The sequence below is a fragment of the Neomonachus schauinslandi genome, chromosome 10 (genome assembly GCF_002201575.2).
Source record: "Neomonachus schauinslandi chromosome 10, ASM220157v2, whole genome shotgun sequence".
Lineage (NCBI taxonomy): Eukaryota > Metazoa > Chordata > Mammalia > Carnivora > Phocidae > Neomonachus > Neomonachus schauinslandi.
The window spans coordinates 138,151,405-138,165,298 of record NC_058412.1 but is presented as its reverse complement, the minus strand read 5'-3'; the positions used below and the strand labels follow the sequence as shown (position 1 = coordinate 138,165,298).

Genomic DNA, 13,894 nt, shown 5'->3' with positions numbered 1-13,894 from the left:
AAAAGTCCACATAGAGCAAGAACTTCAAACTCCATTAAGACTTTGATCAGAGAAAGTCAAGTTTCAACCTGCTCCTCAACAGATACCTTCTAGATCATTCTGCCTGCCCCTGGCAGCCTCCAGCAGAACCCAGCCAACACTGACAAGACAGGCCTTGGGTCAGTACCAGGAACTTGGGCCCACAGCAGACACAGACACCCAAAAACCAGGCCCATGCTGGAAGCCACAAATGAGGACGGCCAGAAACCAAGTGAAGGGCCCATGAGCACCCTCCCCGACACACTGGTGCAGGCAGGAGGTGGGAAGGGCAGGGGGTGACCCCTGACAGCCTTGGGCTCCCCCGGGCCCGTAGCCACAGGCACCAGAGCAGCCCCCGAACCACGAACCCGCCGTTCAGGGCAGCTGCTTGGGCTGGTCTCAGTTACAACAAGGAGTGATTTCATGCCGATAGCTTGATTGTTTTTTAAGCCTTGTGGTATTCTTAATTGCTTGGTGTTAGATAAACTATGACTTAAAGAGCACAAACCCAGATAGCAGGTACACAGAACACCAACCTGGGAACAGCAAAGAGCGACTTATTTACTTTAGCAAAGCTTTTTACGAGGTTTTATGGCCGCCCTATCAGAGTGTCATACATAACAGTCATTCTGGGAGGCGGAAGCCCAGAGCAGGAGGGAGGGGGCCCCAAAGGAGCCCAAGCTGGGCCTCAGGAGCCGGTGGGAAGCCTCGCAGCAGCTGGTGAGGAGGTGTCCTGCAGGACCTAAGAAGTGGGGCCAACGCCACCTGGGCGTACCTCGCTGGGGGGGGGGGGGCAGACTCCTGCTCAGCCAGCAACGGCAGCACACGGGAGCTCCTGGGCCACACGTGCCGCCTCCCCAAGGTGAGGCCTGAGCAGCAGTCCCAGGAGCCCAGCCAAGGCTCTTCCTGATGACCCTCCACCTCAAACACACCGGTCACCTCCCAGCCTCCTCTCAACACACCCAGCCCCCATCCTGCTCTCAGGCCCTCCATGCAACAGCCACAACGTCACTCAATCTTCCCAAGGCCCCAAGCTTCCTCCCACACCCCGCACACCACATGCCTCCCCAGAGAGCCCTGACCCAGCCCCCGATACTCGAGCTGATGGTGTGAGGTCACTGGCTGTCCTCTTGCTCTTGGGATCATGCACCCTAAAGGAAAGATGGTCTCCAGCACACACATCTCTGCACCCCCAGATGGGCTGACTGGGCCTGACTGACAGACCCTGGATTGTCCCTGAGGTCACCAAGGTGAAAATGTCTGCCTTCTCACTCTCACACAAGAAAAACAACTTCCTTGCATAGAGCTCTTTGCTTTGCTTACTACTTCAATTCTGTGAGGACCAACATCACCAAGTTTGCTTCTTACAACCTAGGACACGTGTAGGTGTAGACTGAAAAGTGCCACAGACGGAGAGAGCACTCCCATCAGAAGGAGCCCAGGACGGAGGGAAGGAGGGCCGGGCCCACAGGAAGCTGCCTGTCTGTGGGTCAGGGATAGCCCAGGCCATTGGGGCAGCATAGGTCTGCGTGGCCTCTGCCTGAAGATGTGCCTGCTTTGGGTCAAAGCAAAAGTGCTTTATCATGGAGCTCTGGTGGCCAAGGACCCTAAGAGATTCCATCAGGTCTCCAGGGTCAGCAACCCCACGAGGATGCCCCCACTCACTTGGCCACAGCCAGGAGGACATGGGGGTCATGCTCACACTTCTTCAGGGCATCGACGCTCTTGGTCTTCCTCTGGGGCCTTGCCTCAAGGAAGATGGCTTCAGACCACAGGACACCTGCAATTCAGACATAAGGGCACAACTCAGACCCCACCTCTGCTTTTAGAAGTGGCCTGTCCATGTGCAGGCTACCCCGAGAGGGGCTTGCTAAGATTCTAACCCGGGGCGTCCTCTGACCATGGCTATGACCTCCCACATGTCTGCCCACAGGGCCTGCCTGATAGCACAGGCCGGACTGTCACAGGCGGTGACTGGGTTGGAAGAACCCCAAACCCACAAGGTTCACTCCCACCAACTCTGTAATTCCACATCCAAGGATTTATTACAACAAAACAATCAGAAATGCTAGTAAAGATTCAAACTGACCAACAGGGGAGTGGTATACTTCCTGCACACCCACACTGCTACATTCCACGAAGCCACTGAAAAATTTACTTTCTTGAAGATTTGATGACAATGGAAAATTCTCACAAAACTTTCAGCTTTGGGGGTGCCTGGGTGGCTCAGTCGTTAAGCACCTGCCATCGGCTCAGGTCATGATCCCAGGGTCCTGGGATCGAGCCCCGCATCGGGCTCCTGGCTCGGCGGGGACCCTGCTTCTCCCTCTCCCACTCCCCCTGCTTGTGCTCTCTCTCTCTCTGGCTCTGTCTCAAATAAATAAAATCTTAAAAAAACAAAGCTTTCAGCTTTAAAACAAGGCACAACATTAAACACATGAGGACTTCCATTGTGTGCAGTAACACAGCTGTAATAATACAAATAAGCAAAAAGTAATAATTTCTCAGTAGTGGGCTTATAGGTGATTTTTTGTTTTATTTTTGAGTAATCTCTACACCCACCATGGGGCTTGAACTCACGACCTGGAGATCAAGAGTCAGACGCTCCCCCGACTGAGCCAGCCAGGCGCCCCTACAGGTGATTTTTAATATCGTTTTTTTTAAACTCCAAATGTGTTCATGCTACATGTACGTTTAGATGCAGGGTAAGATAATGGAAATTAAGTTTCAGAAGAAAAAGTAATGGGGGCGCATCAGAACACGAAGTCAAACTCCCCACAACGAGACTGGAGACGTAATTCAAATGTCTGAAAGACCAAGTAGAGCTGAAACTCTGACAAACAAAACACTCTCATAGCACGTTTGAACCCTGAGACCCACTCCCGAAGTGCCGCTGCCTGCCGAGTCTGGGAAGCCAGGAAGCCGCTTACCGGAGTTGGGGCACTCCTGCAGCGCCTTGGCCATGAGCGTGTTGGCAATGTTCTTCAGCCCTGCACGGTACTCCAGCCTGACAGACTCCAACCTGAGGAAAGGGGCCCACAGGGCAGGTCACCCATGCACGGAAGCCCAAGGACAAGCCTAGCTACAGTCCCAGAAGTTCCTGGGAACCCCCCGTGGCTGGAGCTCCCTGCGCTGCCAAGCACAGCCCATCCGCCAGAGAGGTGAGGAGGCCTGGGACCCTGATACCATGCAGGTGCGAGTAAACACGTGCAGGACAAGGTCCAGCTGTCGCCACTGGGACAGTGAGCACCATGTCAGCAGCGTCCAGGACCTGCCCATCTTTCTGGGGTCTCCTTTGGCAACCACCACACCCCAGGCTCTGACTCTATGAACCCTACACGGCACCTCTCCGCAAGCTGTTTCCTACGGACAGAACACCATCCTCACCTGACAACTTCGTGTTCATCCCTTAAAGCCTCGTCTAGATGTGACCTCTTCTGTAGGGTCTACCTTCTTGGCTTCATCCATCCCCGATCCCCCACTGTTAGCTCCTGGCTCCCCTGGGCACCTTCTACCAGCGCACAAATTAAACTGCATCCAACTATCTGCAGGCCCGTCTGAGTGTCCGGGCTGCACTCTCCCAAGGCAGGAACCGTGCTTCCTCAGGGACAGCACCTGCCACGTTTCCCATGGAGCCTGAGCTGGAAACACTGCTGCACAAAGGACTCCTCTTGAACAACTGAGGGAGGACAGCCCGTAGGAGGGGTGAGCTGGGTATGCCAGGACTTACCACAGGCCAGGGTTCTTCGGGTTCTTCAGGCGAGACTTCTCCAAAATGGCCCGAGCTCGGGTCAGCTGCCCAACCTTCTCCTCCAGCCGAGAAAGCAAAAGCCACAGAGGGGTGGAGTGGGGACATTTCTTCAACTGCAGCCAACAAAGACAAGAGAGGCTCGGCTGGTGTCAGGGAGGGGCTGTGACAGCTGTGGCCAGCTCGTCAGGCCGGGAGAGTAGGGGATGTTGCATCCATAGAGACCTGCCCGTTTCACGTCTGGGTGTGGAGATTTATGTGCATGGCCATGCCGTGCACGCGTGTACGTGCCGACTACACGGCTGTGCCGTGCCCCAGTGCATATGGGGAGCGTACAGAGCAGCCCTTACGTTAGGTGTGCTGTAACCCACGCTTCACTGAGTGCAGTGCATACAGCTCTGCAGAAGGAAAAGCACAGGTCTGAGTGAGGGGACCAGGGTCTGGCCCTGCTACCACTCTACCAGCTGGGGCCTAAGCAAGTCACTGACCCCTAGGCCTCCAATTCCCATACAAGGGGAGACAAATGGCACCCCAGGGCCAGGTGTTCCATCTGCGAGGGGCAGCGCTGAGCTGCAGCCAAGGACACAGGCTCACCCCCTGGTTGTAGGCTTCCCGAGCCTTCTCCATCAGCTCCTCCTGCTCCTCAATCTGCCCCTTCATCATCCACAGCTTGGGGAAGTCCTCGTAGTGCTTCAGGGCCTCTTCACACAGCTCCTGGGCCGCTGCGATGTTCCCCAGCACCCACTCCAGCTTCACAGACTTCATGAACACCTGCGAGGCAGACGCGCTGTCAGGCAGCCCCCGCCCCCACCCCCACCACCTGTCTGGACAGCATGACCACCTCTAGCGCTGGGCCCAGCCAGGACCGGCACCTGCACCAGGACACAGGCTTCACACTACAGTTCCCCTCAAATGCCATTTGCCCTGCCGTGTTTTACACACTTTTGTAAGCTGTTTCGCATCCCCTGCAACAAGATGGGGGCCTAAATACACAAACACGTGTCAAAGTCAAGGATGAACCAACATGCCTAGTGTACCGTGGCTTTAGTGGGCCCCTCACACCTTCCTGACGCCACAGGCCCCAGGGACCCCATGAGACCCGGGCAGCCTGCTCACCCGGGCAGTGGGCGCACTGCTCCGCGCCTTGGCCAGCAGCCGCCGGGCTCGCTCATACTCGTTGTTCTCTGACTCCAGCTTCACAGCGGCCAACCAGATCTCCTCGCTGTTGGGGTTGGCCTGGAGGGAGAGAGCAACAGTGTCAGGAGGGGATCAGAACAAAGTGGCCAGGGCTAGGTTACACTTAATCAAAAGCAGCCAGCCTGGGCATGGGGCCGGGCCCCCCTCTGCTGCAGGACAGTGCGATCCAAGCACTTCCAGGGCTAACAGATGACAAAGTCGGGTCCGGCCCAAGAATGCTGACCCACCCGAAAACCAGCCAGCCCACGTTCTAGGCGCCCAGGCAACAACACCGGCAGTGGCAGAGCCATCTTCCCCAGGGCCCACTCTGAGCCCCAGGGTCCTGTCAAAACGAGCCGGGGGGATCTGCCACACCCAATCCTCTCCCAAGCCTGGTGACAAGGAACCAGCCATCTCAGGGTGTCCACGGGAGCAGGAAAGAAGGGTGCCAAGGGCAACACGGGTGGTGTGGAGGGCTCCCATGGGGTAGGACTGGGCCACATGCAACCCAGAATCCAGCAGACACAGGGGTGGTGTCCTCACGACCTCCTGAAAGCACAGCCACCCACTGCCCACACTTGCCTGTCTGCATCACAGACCTGGCAGGCAGCCCCCGAATGACCGTCAGGAAGAGGAGAGCCACCTGGAGGGGGTGTTGGGGACAAGCAGCAATGTCCAGGCAGATGGCAGGAGAAGCTGTGAGCCAGACAGGAGCAGCACCCTCAACACGTGGCTGTCCTCCAACGGACAGCAGAAAGCCAAAGGCCAGATACAATCCCTCTCGTGGCATTTACTCAAGGAAGGACAGACTTTATTGTTATGCTCGTCAGGGCTGCAACAGCAGACTGACATTTATGCTGCACTCAACAGTGTATAAAAACCTACGCTGGGGCGCCTGGGTGGCTCAGTTGGTTAAGCGACTGCCTTCGGCTCAGGTCATGATCCCGGGGTCTTGGGATCGAGCCCCGCGGGAGGCCTGCTTCTCCCTCTCCCACTCCCCCTGCTTGTATTCCCTCTCTGTCAAATAGAAAAAAAAAACAAACAAAAAACAACCTATGCCGTGAGCACTGAGTAACCCATGGAAGTGTTGAATCGCTATGTTGCACACTTCCTAAGACGAACATAACACTGTACATTAACTCCCCTGGAATGAAAATTTCACAAAATTAAGTATGCTGCAAACTTCTAACACTCATACTGCCCAGCTCATGACGTCAGCCGTCGTCAGCCTGGCCGGGTGCGACTCCACCCACCTACGAGGCCTGGCTGCAGCCGGTGGCCCACGTGCAGAGTGCAGGGACTGACATTCGAATTTCCACAGAGGAAAGAGGTTGTCACTGTGCTCTTATGTGGGGAAACGGTGTCTGGCGACTGCTGGGGAATGTCGCCTGTTGGCCCTATGTTCTGTGCTCTGGAACATGTGGCCTGTGGTTACAGTGAGTGGCCATGACCACAAGGCAGGTCCACCAGCCAGCCATTCTCCCACCCCTCAGGACCCCAGCTGCCTGTAAAGCACCCCAAGTTCGGTGCATCCTGATCACACACATTCCCTCTCTTAGGTCAGCTCCCATCAATGAGCAGGGGGAGGGCCTGAGGGCACATGCACTCTGGAGCCCTCAGTCCCCAACAGGCACTGGGCCGGGGTTCAAGTGCACACGCCCCCTGCAGCCCCGCTGACCCCTCAACCCACCTGGAAGGCCAGAGCCAGGATGCTCCTCGCCGCAGGCACGTCCCCTGCCAGCCACTTGGACTTGGCGCCCATAAGCCACAGAACCTCCGCTTTGGGGCAATGGGCCACGGCCCTCTGCAGCAGTGCTTCCAGGGACTCCCTAGAAGACAGGGGGCCACAGTCACCACCAGAGCATGCAGGGTGCTCACAGCCTCAGCGTGGGTGCTGAAAAGACAGTTACTGCTCCAAAGTTCGGTACTATAAATGATTTACCAGATTTTACAATGGGGAGAGTGTGGGGAAATCTTTTCTCTTCATAAAAGTTCTAAAATCAACTACTGAAGAGGGTGCTACAAAGCAAGGCATTGTTATGGGGCTAAGCCTGATGGAGGGACTTCTCAGGGGCCCTTTTATGGCCGTGTGTCCTGAGGGGAATGATAACTTCACGGTCTGGGTGACAGGAGACCTCTTTTCATCTGTAACCACAGATCCGCCGATAAAGATTACGACCCAGAACCTATTCTTCGGTATCCAAAGAAATTGTCTTATTGAAAACGAATTATTCTCGTCACTACTGAGCAAGAATCCCGCCAGCCTGGGTGGCAGGTACAAAGCCCCCAACCCTCATGTGGCCACCAGCCCTCTGCTGCAGCACCTGGCACAGATGACCTCTTTGGGCCTCTACAGCAAGACGAAGGACTCGCTCTGTGTGGAGTGAAGCCCGAGAGAGCACACCATGCTTCCCAGACAACAGGAGAACCAGGACCCCAGATCAAGAGCGCCCCACCTCCTCTGGCCGTTCCATTCCATGAGTCAGCTGGATGGGAAGGGTGCCAGAGACGGGGAGGGAACTGCCCCGAGACCAGGGACCCAGGGCAGCGGTGTCAGTGAGGCACACCCACAAACCGCAGCCGCCAGGAGAGGCCCTGCTCCGGACCCGGACCGTCACAGGTGAGCCAGCAGTCATCTCAAAGCATCCCCAGTGAGTTAATTCTCAAACACCAAACCAGACGGCGGGAGTGGGGAGGAGACAGGAGCCTCAGCAACACACACGGACAGACACCCTGACCAGACAGATTCAGCAACGCCAGAAAAGGAGAGAAACAGAGCCTCGGGGTGCTCCCAGCAGAAGCCCTGCAGAAATCAGCAGGGCCTGCCCCCCTCGCCTCACCCTAGCACAGGGAAGAACAGCGGAGGGCCCGGGCAGAGGGTGCACACAGCAACATGGGCCTGATGCCCCAGAGAGGCACCCCCTGAACACCAGAAATTGCAACACCCAATTTAATCAGCAGTTACAGCCAATAAGGCAGACCCAAAAGCTTTTTTCAATTAAAGAATACAATTAGAGAAAACTGTCAAGGACCTCCTCAGAGCACAAAACTAGCCCAAACCCAAAGTCAGCACAGCTTAAATGAAAACCATGCCTGCCTGGGCCAGACACTGCACCGCCCACACTGCTAAAGCCAGTCCCGCACAGCGGTGGGGCCTCAGGCCCCTGCCTCGCCCCAGGCACCCTCGGGCCACCAGGCGTCCACCGGCCCAGCTGCGGGCTCTGCTGCAGAGACACCCTCGGCGTCTCAGTCTCTCCGCTATAAAGCAGTCATGACCTTACGGCAGAAGGAGCCATCAAGACAGATCACACGAATGCTGTAGACGCCTCCGCCCCACATCACAGAGAACTGGATCTCAAATGTAGGCCCTCGCCCACCTGTGGGGACGTGAGGTTTAAATTCAGCTCTGCCCAACCTGGAGTCAGAGGGTCGATGCGCACACAGGGGTGGAGAACGACCCCCGCACCTGGGGCCCAACCACGTACCTGGTGCCGTGGTTCTTCTCGAAGTACGCAGCTCGCAGCCACACGCTCTTCTTGCTGGGGAACACTTGCAGGGCGTAGGCATAGATGGCGCGTGCACACTCCAGGGCGTTATGGGCCACACACTAGAGCAGAGAGACAGGCGTGAGAGCGGGCAGCCCAGCACGGCACCAGAGCAGGAGGCGTGATGGCCTCTGCTCAAAATCACTCAACAGGATGACCCAGTGAGAAAGAGTCCAGGAGAGGAAAGCCCTGCAGCACGGGGACATGAAGCACACGGGGCCTGGGGCTGTGTGCTAGCCCTCAACAAACAGCAGGAACTGGTGCAGACGAACGGCAGCCACCAGCCGCGGCCGAGTGAGGCAGGCACGCTGCGCCCACACACCACACATACGGGTTCCTTCTTAAAAATTAGGTGTACTACATACTCTCCATTATAAAGATACACTCATTAGCAATCTGTAAAACACAGGTGAATACAAAGAAGAGAAAGCAATCACCAACGCATCGAGTGTGAACGGGTGTGGGTTCCGGCGTGAGGGATGGAGCAGCTCTGGAGTCAGGCGGTGGGGGCTGACTGCACAACACGTGGATGCACTGGATGCACTGAGTCACAGCCTTCCAAGTGTTTGGAAAGGCAACTTTTAGGATATGTGTATTTTTTTTTAAAGATTTTATTTATGTATTTGGGAGAGAGAGCGAACGAGTGGGGGGACAGAGGGAGAGAGAGAAGTAGACTCCCCGCTGAGCAAGGAGCCTGATGCAAGACTCGACCCCAGGGTCCTGGGATCATGACCTGAGCCGAAGGCAGACGCCCAACCGACTCAGCCACCCAGGTGCCGCAGGATATATGTATTTTACCACAATAAAAAATGCAGCTTAAAAAAGAAAGAACCAGTCCACTCAAACAGACCTACCATAAACACATGTTATTCTCTTCGGATGCTGTTTTCCTCACTCAAGAATGATTTTATTCCCCGGTTAGCATCAAGCAACACAAGAAAACCAGTCACTATTTATGGTGATAACCTCTCTAGATGGTCACGACATCCAGGGACACTCACTGGGACAGGCTGAGAGCTGTTCTCACAGAGCCTCACACAGGATAAAGGCCAGCACACGGCACACTCGGACTGCCCAAGAAAACCTGCGGCTCTCCCACACGCTGCAGACTCGGGAACCACTCTCATACCGAAAGAAGTTGTGTATCTTGAGGTAAGTGAAAAGCCAACTAGAAGTGTGTCAGAAACAAAGTTTTGCAACAGTGATCATCAAAATGGCACGGATAGAACTAGACAGGCAGCCTCACAGCGTCTGGGCCTCCTGAGGCCACTTCCCAGATTGACAGTCGCATTCTCCAAGAGAACCGCTAGCAAGCCTCCTGCTGTTCAAAGACCACCAGCGTGGAAATGGGTGTGGAGGAGTCGAAAGAGCAGGGACGCAGCTAAGACCTCCTTGTTCAGACTGGGTTCCTCCTTGGTCACATGGCCTCAATCTGACTCAACCACCACAGAAACCAGGAAGGGCCCTGCCTCAGGCGTGTCCTGACCAGCAGCATCTGGAAAAGTGAGGATTAGACCCCATACGAACTGGTCTGTACCCCTCTCTGTGACTTCTGACCAAGGTCCTGAGGACAGTTAACACGGCCCCCCAGGATCACGGGACAGCCTGCCCAGGGTCTCAGGTGTGGGTGACCTGGGCCAGTCTCCGAGCAGTGGGAGTATCAGGAAAACACTCTGTGCTTCTAAGCACAGAGACTCCAGCTCTTCCTCCAGAAGTGCACAGCTCTGTGACAGACAGCCGTGCTCGCTCTGGTACACTTGGAAGAGGCAACAAAGAGAGAGAAGATCTGCAACAGCTTGTGGGTTTCTGCTCTCACAATCCGCTAACCATAGGGCAATGCCCTCCATCCCTGACTCCCAGGGCCTCCAGTGCTGTCAAAGACAAGGAAAATAAAAAGAAGCGAGGTGTTTAACCCCACATCTAGAATAAAAAGGAGCTCAACAACCAGGAACTGGGATTCTTTTACGTATTTAGGAGACTTCTTCCAATACAGAGACTGAGCATATTTGTTATACCTGTGTCTCCATGTCACGAAAAGCTTTTAAAAATCATCACGGTTGGGGCACCTGGGTGGCTCAGTTGGTTGGGCGACTGCCTTCGGCTCAGGTCATGATCCTGGAGTCCCAGGATCGAGTCCCGCATCGGGCTCCCTGATCAGCAGGGGGTCTGCTTCTCTCTCTGACCCTCCTCTCTCTCATGCTCTCTCTCTCTCTCAATAAATAAATAAAAATCTTTAAAAAAAAAAAAATCATCATGGTTGGCCTGCGTCTGGTCCCCCTAAAGAACCAAGAGTATGGGGGGCCTGGGTGGCTCAGTCGGTTAAGTGGCTGCCTTCGGCTCAGGATCGAGCCCCACGTCGGGCTCCCTGCTCAGCGGGAAGCCTGCTTCTCCCTCTCCCACTCCCCCTGCTTGTGTTCCCTCTCGGTCTCTCTCTGTCAAATAAATAAATAAAATCTTAAAAAAAAAAAAAGAACCAAGAGTATATTCACTGTGCACAAGGCCACAGGCCCCTGGAAACGGATGGTGCGGCCAGCACCTGTGGTCTGGCTCAGGGAACACGCGGCCTTCGAGAGGAGGTTCTGTGAGGCTCCACACAGGGGAGGCCAGCAGGCGCTACAGACTCACAGAACAGAGCAGGGATCCCTAGTCTCTGCTAACGTAAGGAAGCAAATACCCACGTGAATAAGTGACAGAGGAAAGCTCTTCATTACTGTAGAATTCCAGCTGATAAACTCTAATACTACGTAGAAGAAACGATCTTAGAAAAGCGCTGTTTGGCAAATACCACAGTAGTAACTGATACAGGCCAAAAACCTCATTAACGGACCTGCAAACTAGTAAGTCAAAGTTTGACAAGAAACAGGATGTTTAGTCTCAGAGTGCCGCCCCATAAAACACTTATTAATTACAAAGAACAAGAATAACCTTCCAGTGGAAATGCCACTTGAGCTGGTCAGAGTTGAACGGGCACCTAAACCTACCAACACAACCTGCCAGGAGGACCCAACGTCCCGCAAAGATGCAGAACCTCAACCCCATGGTACAGAAACATCACGGAGACCTGAATCAATGGGGCCCCACAAAGTCACTGGCCTGTCCTGACAACAGTCAGCCTCATGAGAAACAAAGACAGACCAAAGCCCTCCTGCAGATATCAGGGCCGCGGGGGCCTGACGATGTCACCCTGGGAAGCTACTGCATCATCGCACAGCAGGGCTTTTCCTTCTGCTAACAGGACACTTAGGGAGGCAATGGGTGACATTTGGGGAAGGTTTGCAAATTACATAATAGTACAGTATCAACATGATTTCCTGATTCTGGTAGCTATGCTGAGATTGTGTAGGAAAACGTCCTCTTTTAAGGAAACACACACTGAAGCACTTAGATGAAAGGGGCCACCCCCTCTGCAGCATACTCTCACATATTCAAAGTAAGAGATGTGGGTTTGTTGAATATAACTGGAGGATGAGAAGGCAGATGTGGCGAAGTGGTTGAATTTGGGGGAGTCTGGGTGAAGGGCATGTTAAAAATTCTTTGTACAGTTCTGCGACTTTACTATAAATCTAAAATTATTTCAAAATAACAAGGTAAAAAAAAAAGGGGGCCACAATTAAGGCATTAAATACCTAAAATATGTATCGATTTTGACCCCATGCTCTCTTCTCTGGAAGCCTATTCTAAGGAAATAATCTCAAAGTAGGCAAAAGCTTTGTATGCAAACTATTCTCTGAACTGCAATTTATAAGAGAAACCACAGGGGGTGGGGAAAGCCCCCGATGTGGAGAGGGAAACAGCTGAGAGAGCTCTGTGGGCTCCCACTCTGTACTGGCTTCTGGTCCACAGCACAGAATCAGCTCACCCAGACTGCTGCAGATCAGGAGGTATGCAAAGAGTAGCTCCCCAGGTAAACCCGGGTGAAGAGAAAACTGGATTCCTTACAACTATGTTCAAAAATCAGCAGATCAAAAACACTTTCCAACAGCAGCCTAGGCCCCCACGGACGGAGACTCCAGGCCTCTGTGCCAGACTCACAGCAGCCTAGTCCCCCACAGATGGACTCCAGGCCCTTGGGCTGGACTTACACTGTCAGCATCTTCCATCCACGTGTGCTTCCGATCTTCCTCCTCAATCCCAATGCCAATCACAGCACGCATCACAGCCTGGCAGGTGGCCACACTCCCAGCCTTGTCACACTCCTCGGCATCCTGAAAGAGGGACATAAAACTATAGTTCAGAGCTGCAGGTGCCTGACAGGGGGCACACTATTCCTATGGGATGAGGACCGAGAGAGCCTCTGCACTGCAGGTGGGGTGCGCACACACGGTTCTGATGCCTGCCGGGCCCCGCCACAGCCCACCCAACTGGGTCTGCTCGTTCACGGGTGTACCCATCCCTGCCACCAAGCAGATACATGCTAGACAAATACCTAAGGACTTAACAAAGCCACATCTATGCACTCAACAAACATTACATAAGCACCTACTGTGTACAAAGTACTGTAGCAACTCAGTGGCTGTAAGAGGTTCCTACACAAAAGAAACTTCCCAAGTAACAGGAATCAAGACAAGTTCACAAACATTTGTACCCATTGGTCTGAACGCAGGATTCAAAATGGACAAAAGAAAGACATATTCTAACCAAACAGACGGGGGATGGGAGTGGAGGAGCCTGGCACACAGAAGGTAAGAAAGAAACCCAGAGGAAGGACCCACCACAAGGCTGTCCCGTCAGGCAGGTGGGCAGGTGGACCCCAGGAAAGCACTGGACTTTAGGAAGCAGATCTCAGGATGTGCAAAGAAAAGACAGTCATGGTTCTACAGCTGAGACGCAGAAATATGTCACTGAAGTCTCTTGCATGCCAATTAGGGAAGGACCAAAATGCAATTGAGCAAAGGACATAAACACACAGTTCTCCAGAAAACAAAACTACAAGTGACTTTTAAACATCGGAAAAGAAGCCATTCTTATTTTTTGTAAGTACATTTTACACATCAGATCAGTAACATCAGAACATGTGCCAACACACTTGTACAGCAAAGGTGGGGACATAGACACTTGCACACGTCTGAGGAGCACGAATGGACAAGCCCCCAGAGGGCAATTTCAAGTTCTCCATCAAAATAAAAAGTGTATCTATTGACCCAGCAATTCTACTTTAAGTAATCCATCTTACAAATACGTTTCCATACGTGCAAAACAACCTACATACTAGGACACTTTCATAGCACTCTTTGCAAGAGAAAAGGGTAGAAACCACCCTCTTCTCTCTACTGAGAAGAGACTTATGATAAGTGGTCAGGGCAACAGGGTGCAGGAGACATGCTGGACATGCTGACCGCAAGAGCTCTGGGTTCTACTGCAGTGTGGCAGGAAGGCACCCGGAGACTTTTAAACCAGAGAATGAGTC

At 53.8% G+C, this 13,894-nt stretch overlaps 1 protein-coding gene across 4 annotated transcripts in view; it reads right to left on the bottom strand.

Annotated features, from left to right (window-relative positions):
• The window catches only part of PRPF6 (pre-mRNA processing factor 6), a 46,144-nt gene that overhangs the window by 1,331 nt on the left and 30,919 nt on the right, over positions 1-13,894 (bottom strand). For 2 of the 4 annotated variants that reach the window (XM_044918916.1, XM_044918917.1), the window contains exons 12-19: positions 12,570-12,692; positions 8,428-8,549; positions 6,633-6,771; positions 4,883-5,002; positions 4,361-4,537; positions 3,749-3,882; positions 2,949-3,040; positions 1,684-1,798 (exon numbers count right to left, since the gene is read on the bottom strand). In XM_044918916.1, the coding sequence (XP_044774851.1) occupies positions 1,684-1,798; positions 2,949-3,040; positions 3,749-3,882; positions 4,361-4,537; positions 4,883-5,002; positions 6,633-6,771; positions 8,428-8,549; positions 12,570-12,692 (1,022 nt within the window). The remainder of the gene's footprint in view (positions 1-1,683; positions 1,799-2,948; positions 3,041-3,748; positions 3,883-4,360; positions 4,538-4,882; positions 5,003-6,632; positions 6,772-8,427; positions 8,550-12,569; positions 12,693-13,894) is intronic. The other 2 variants (XM_044918918.1, XM_044918919.1) reach the window with 1 other exon arrangement.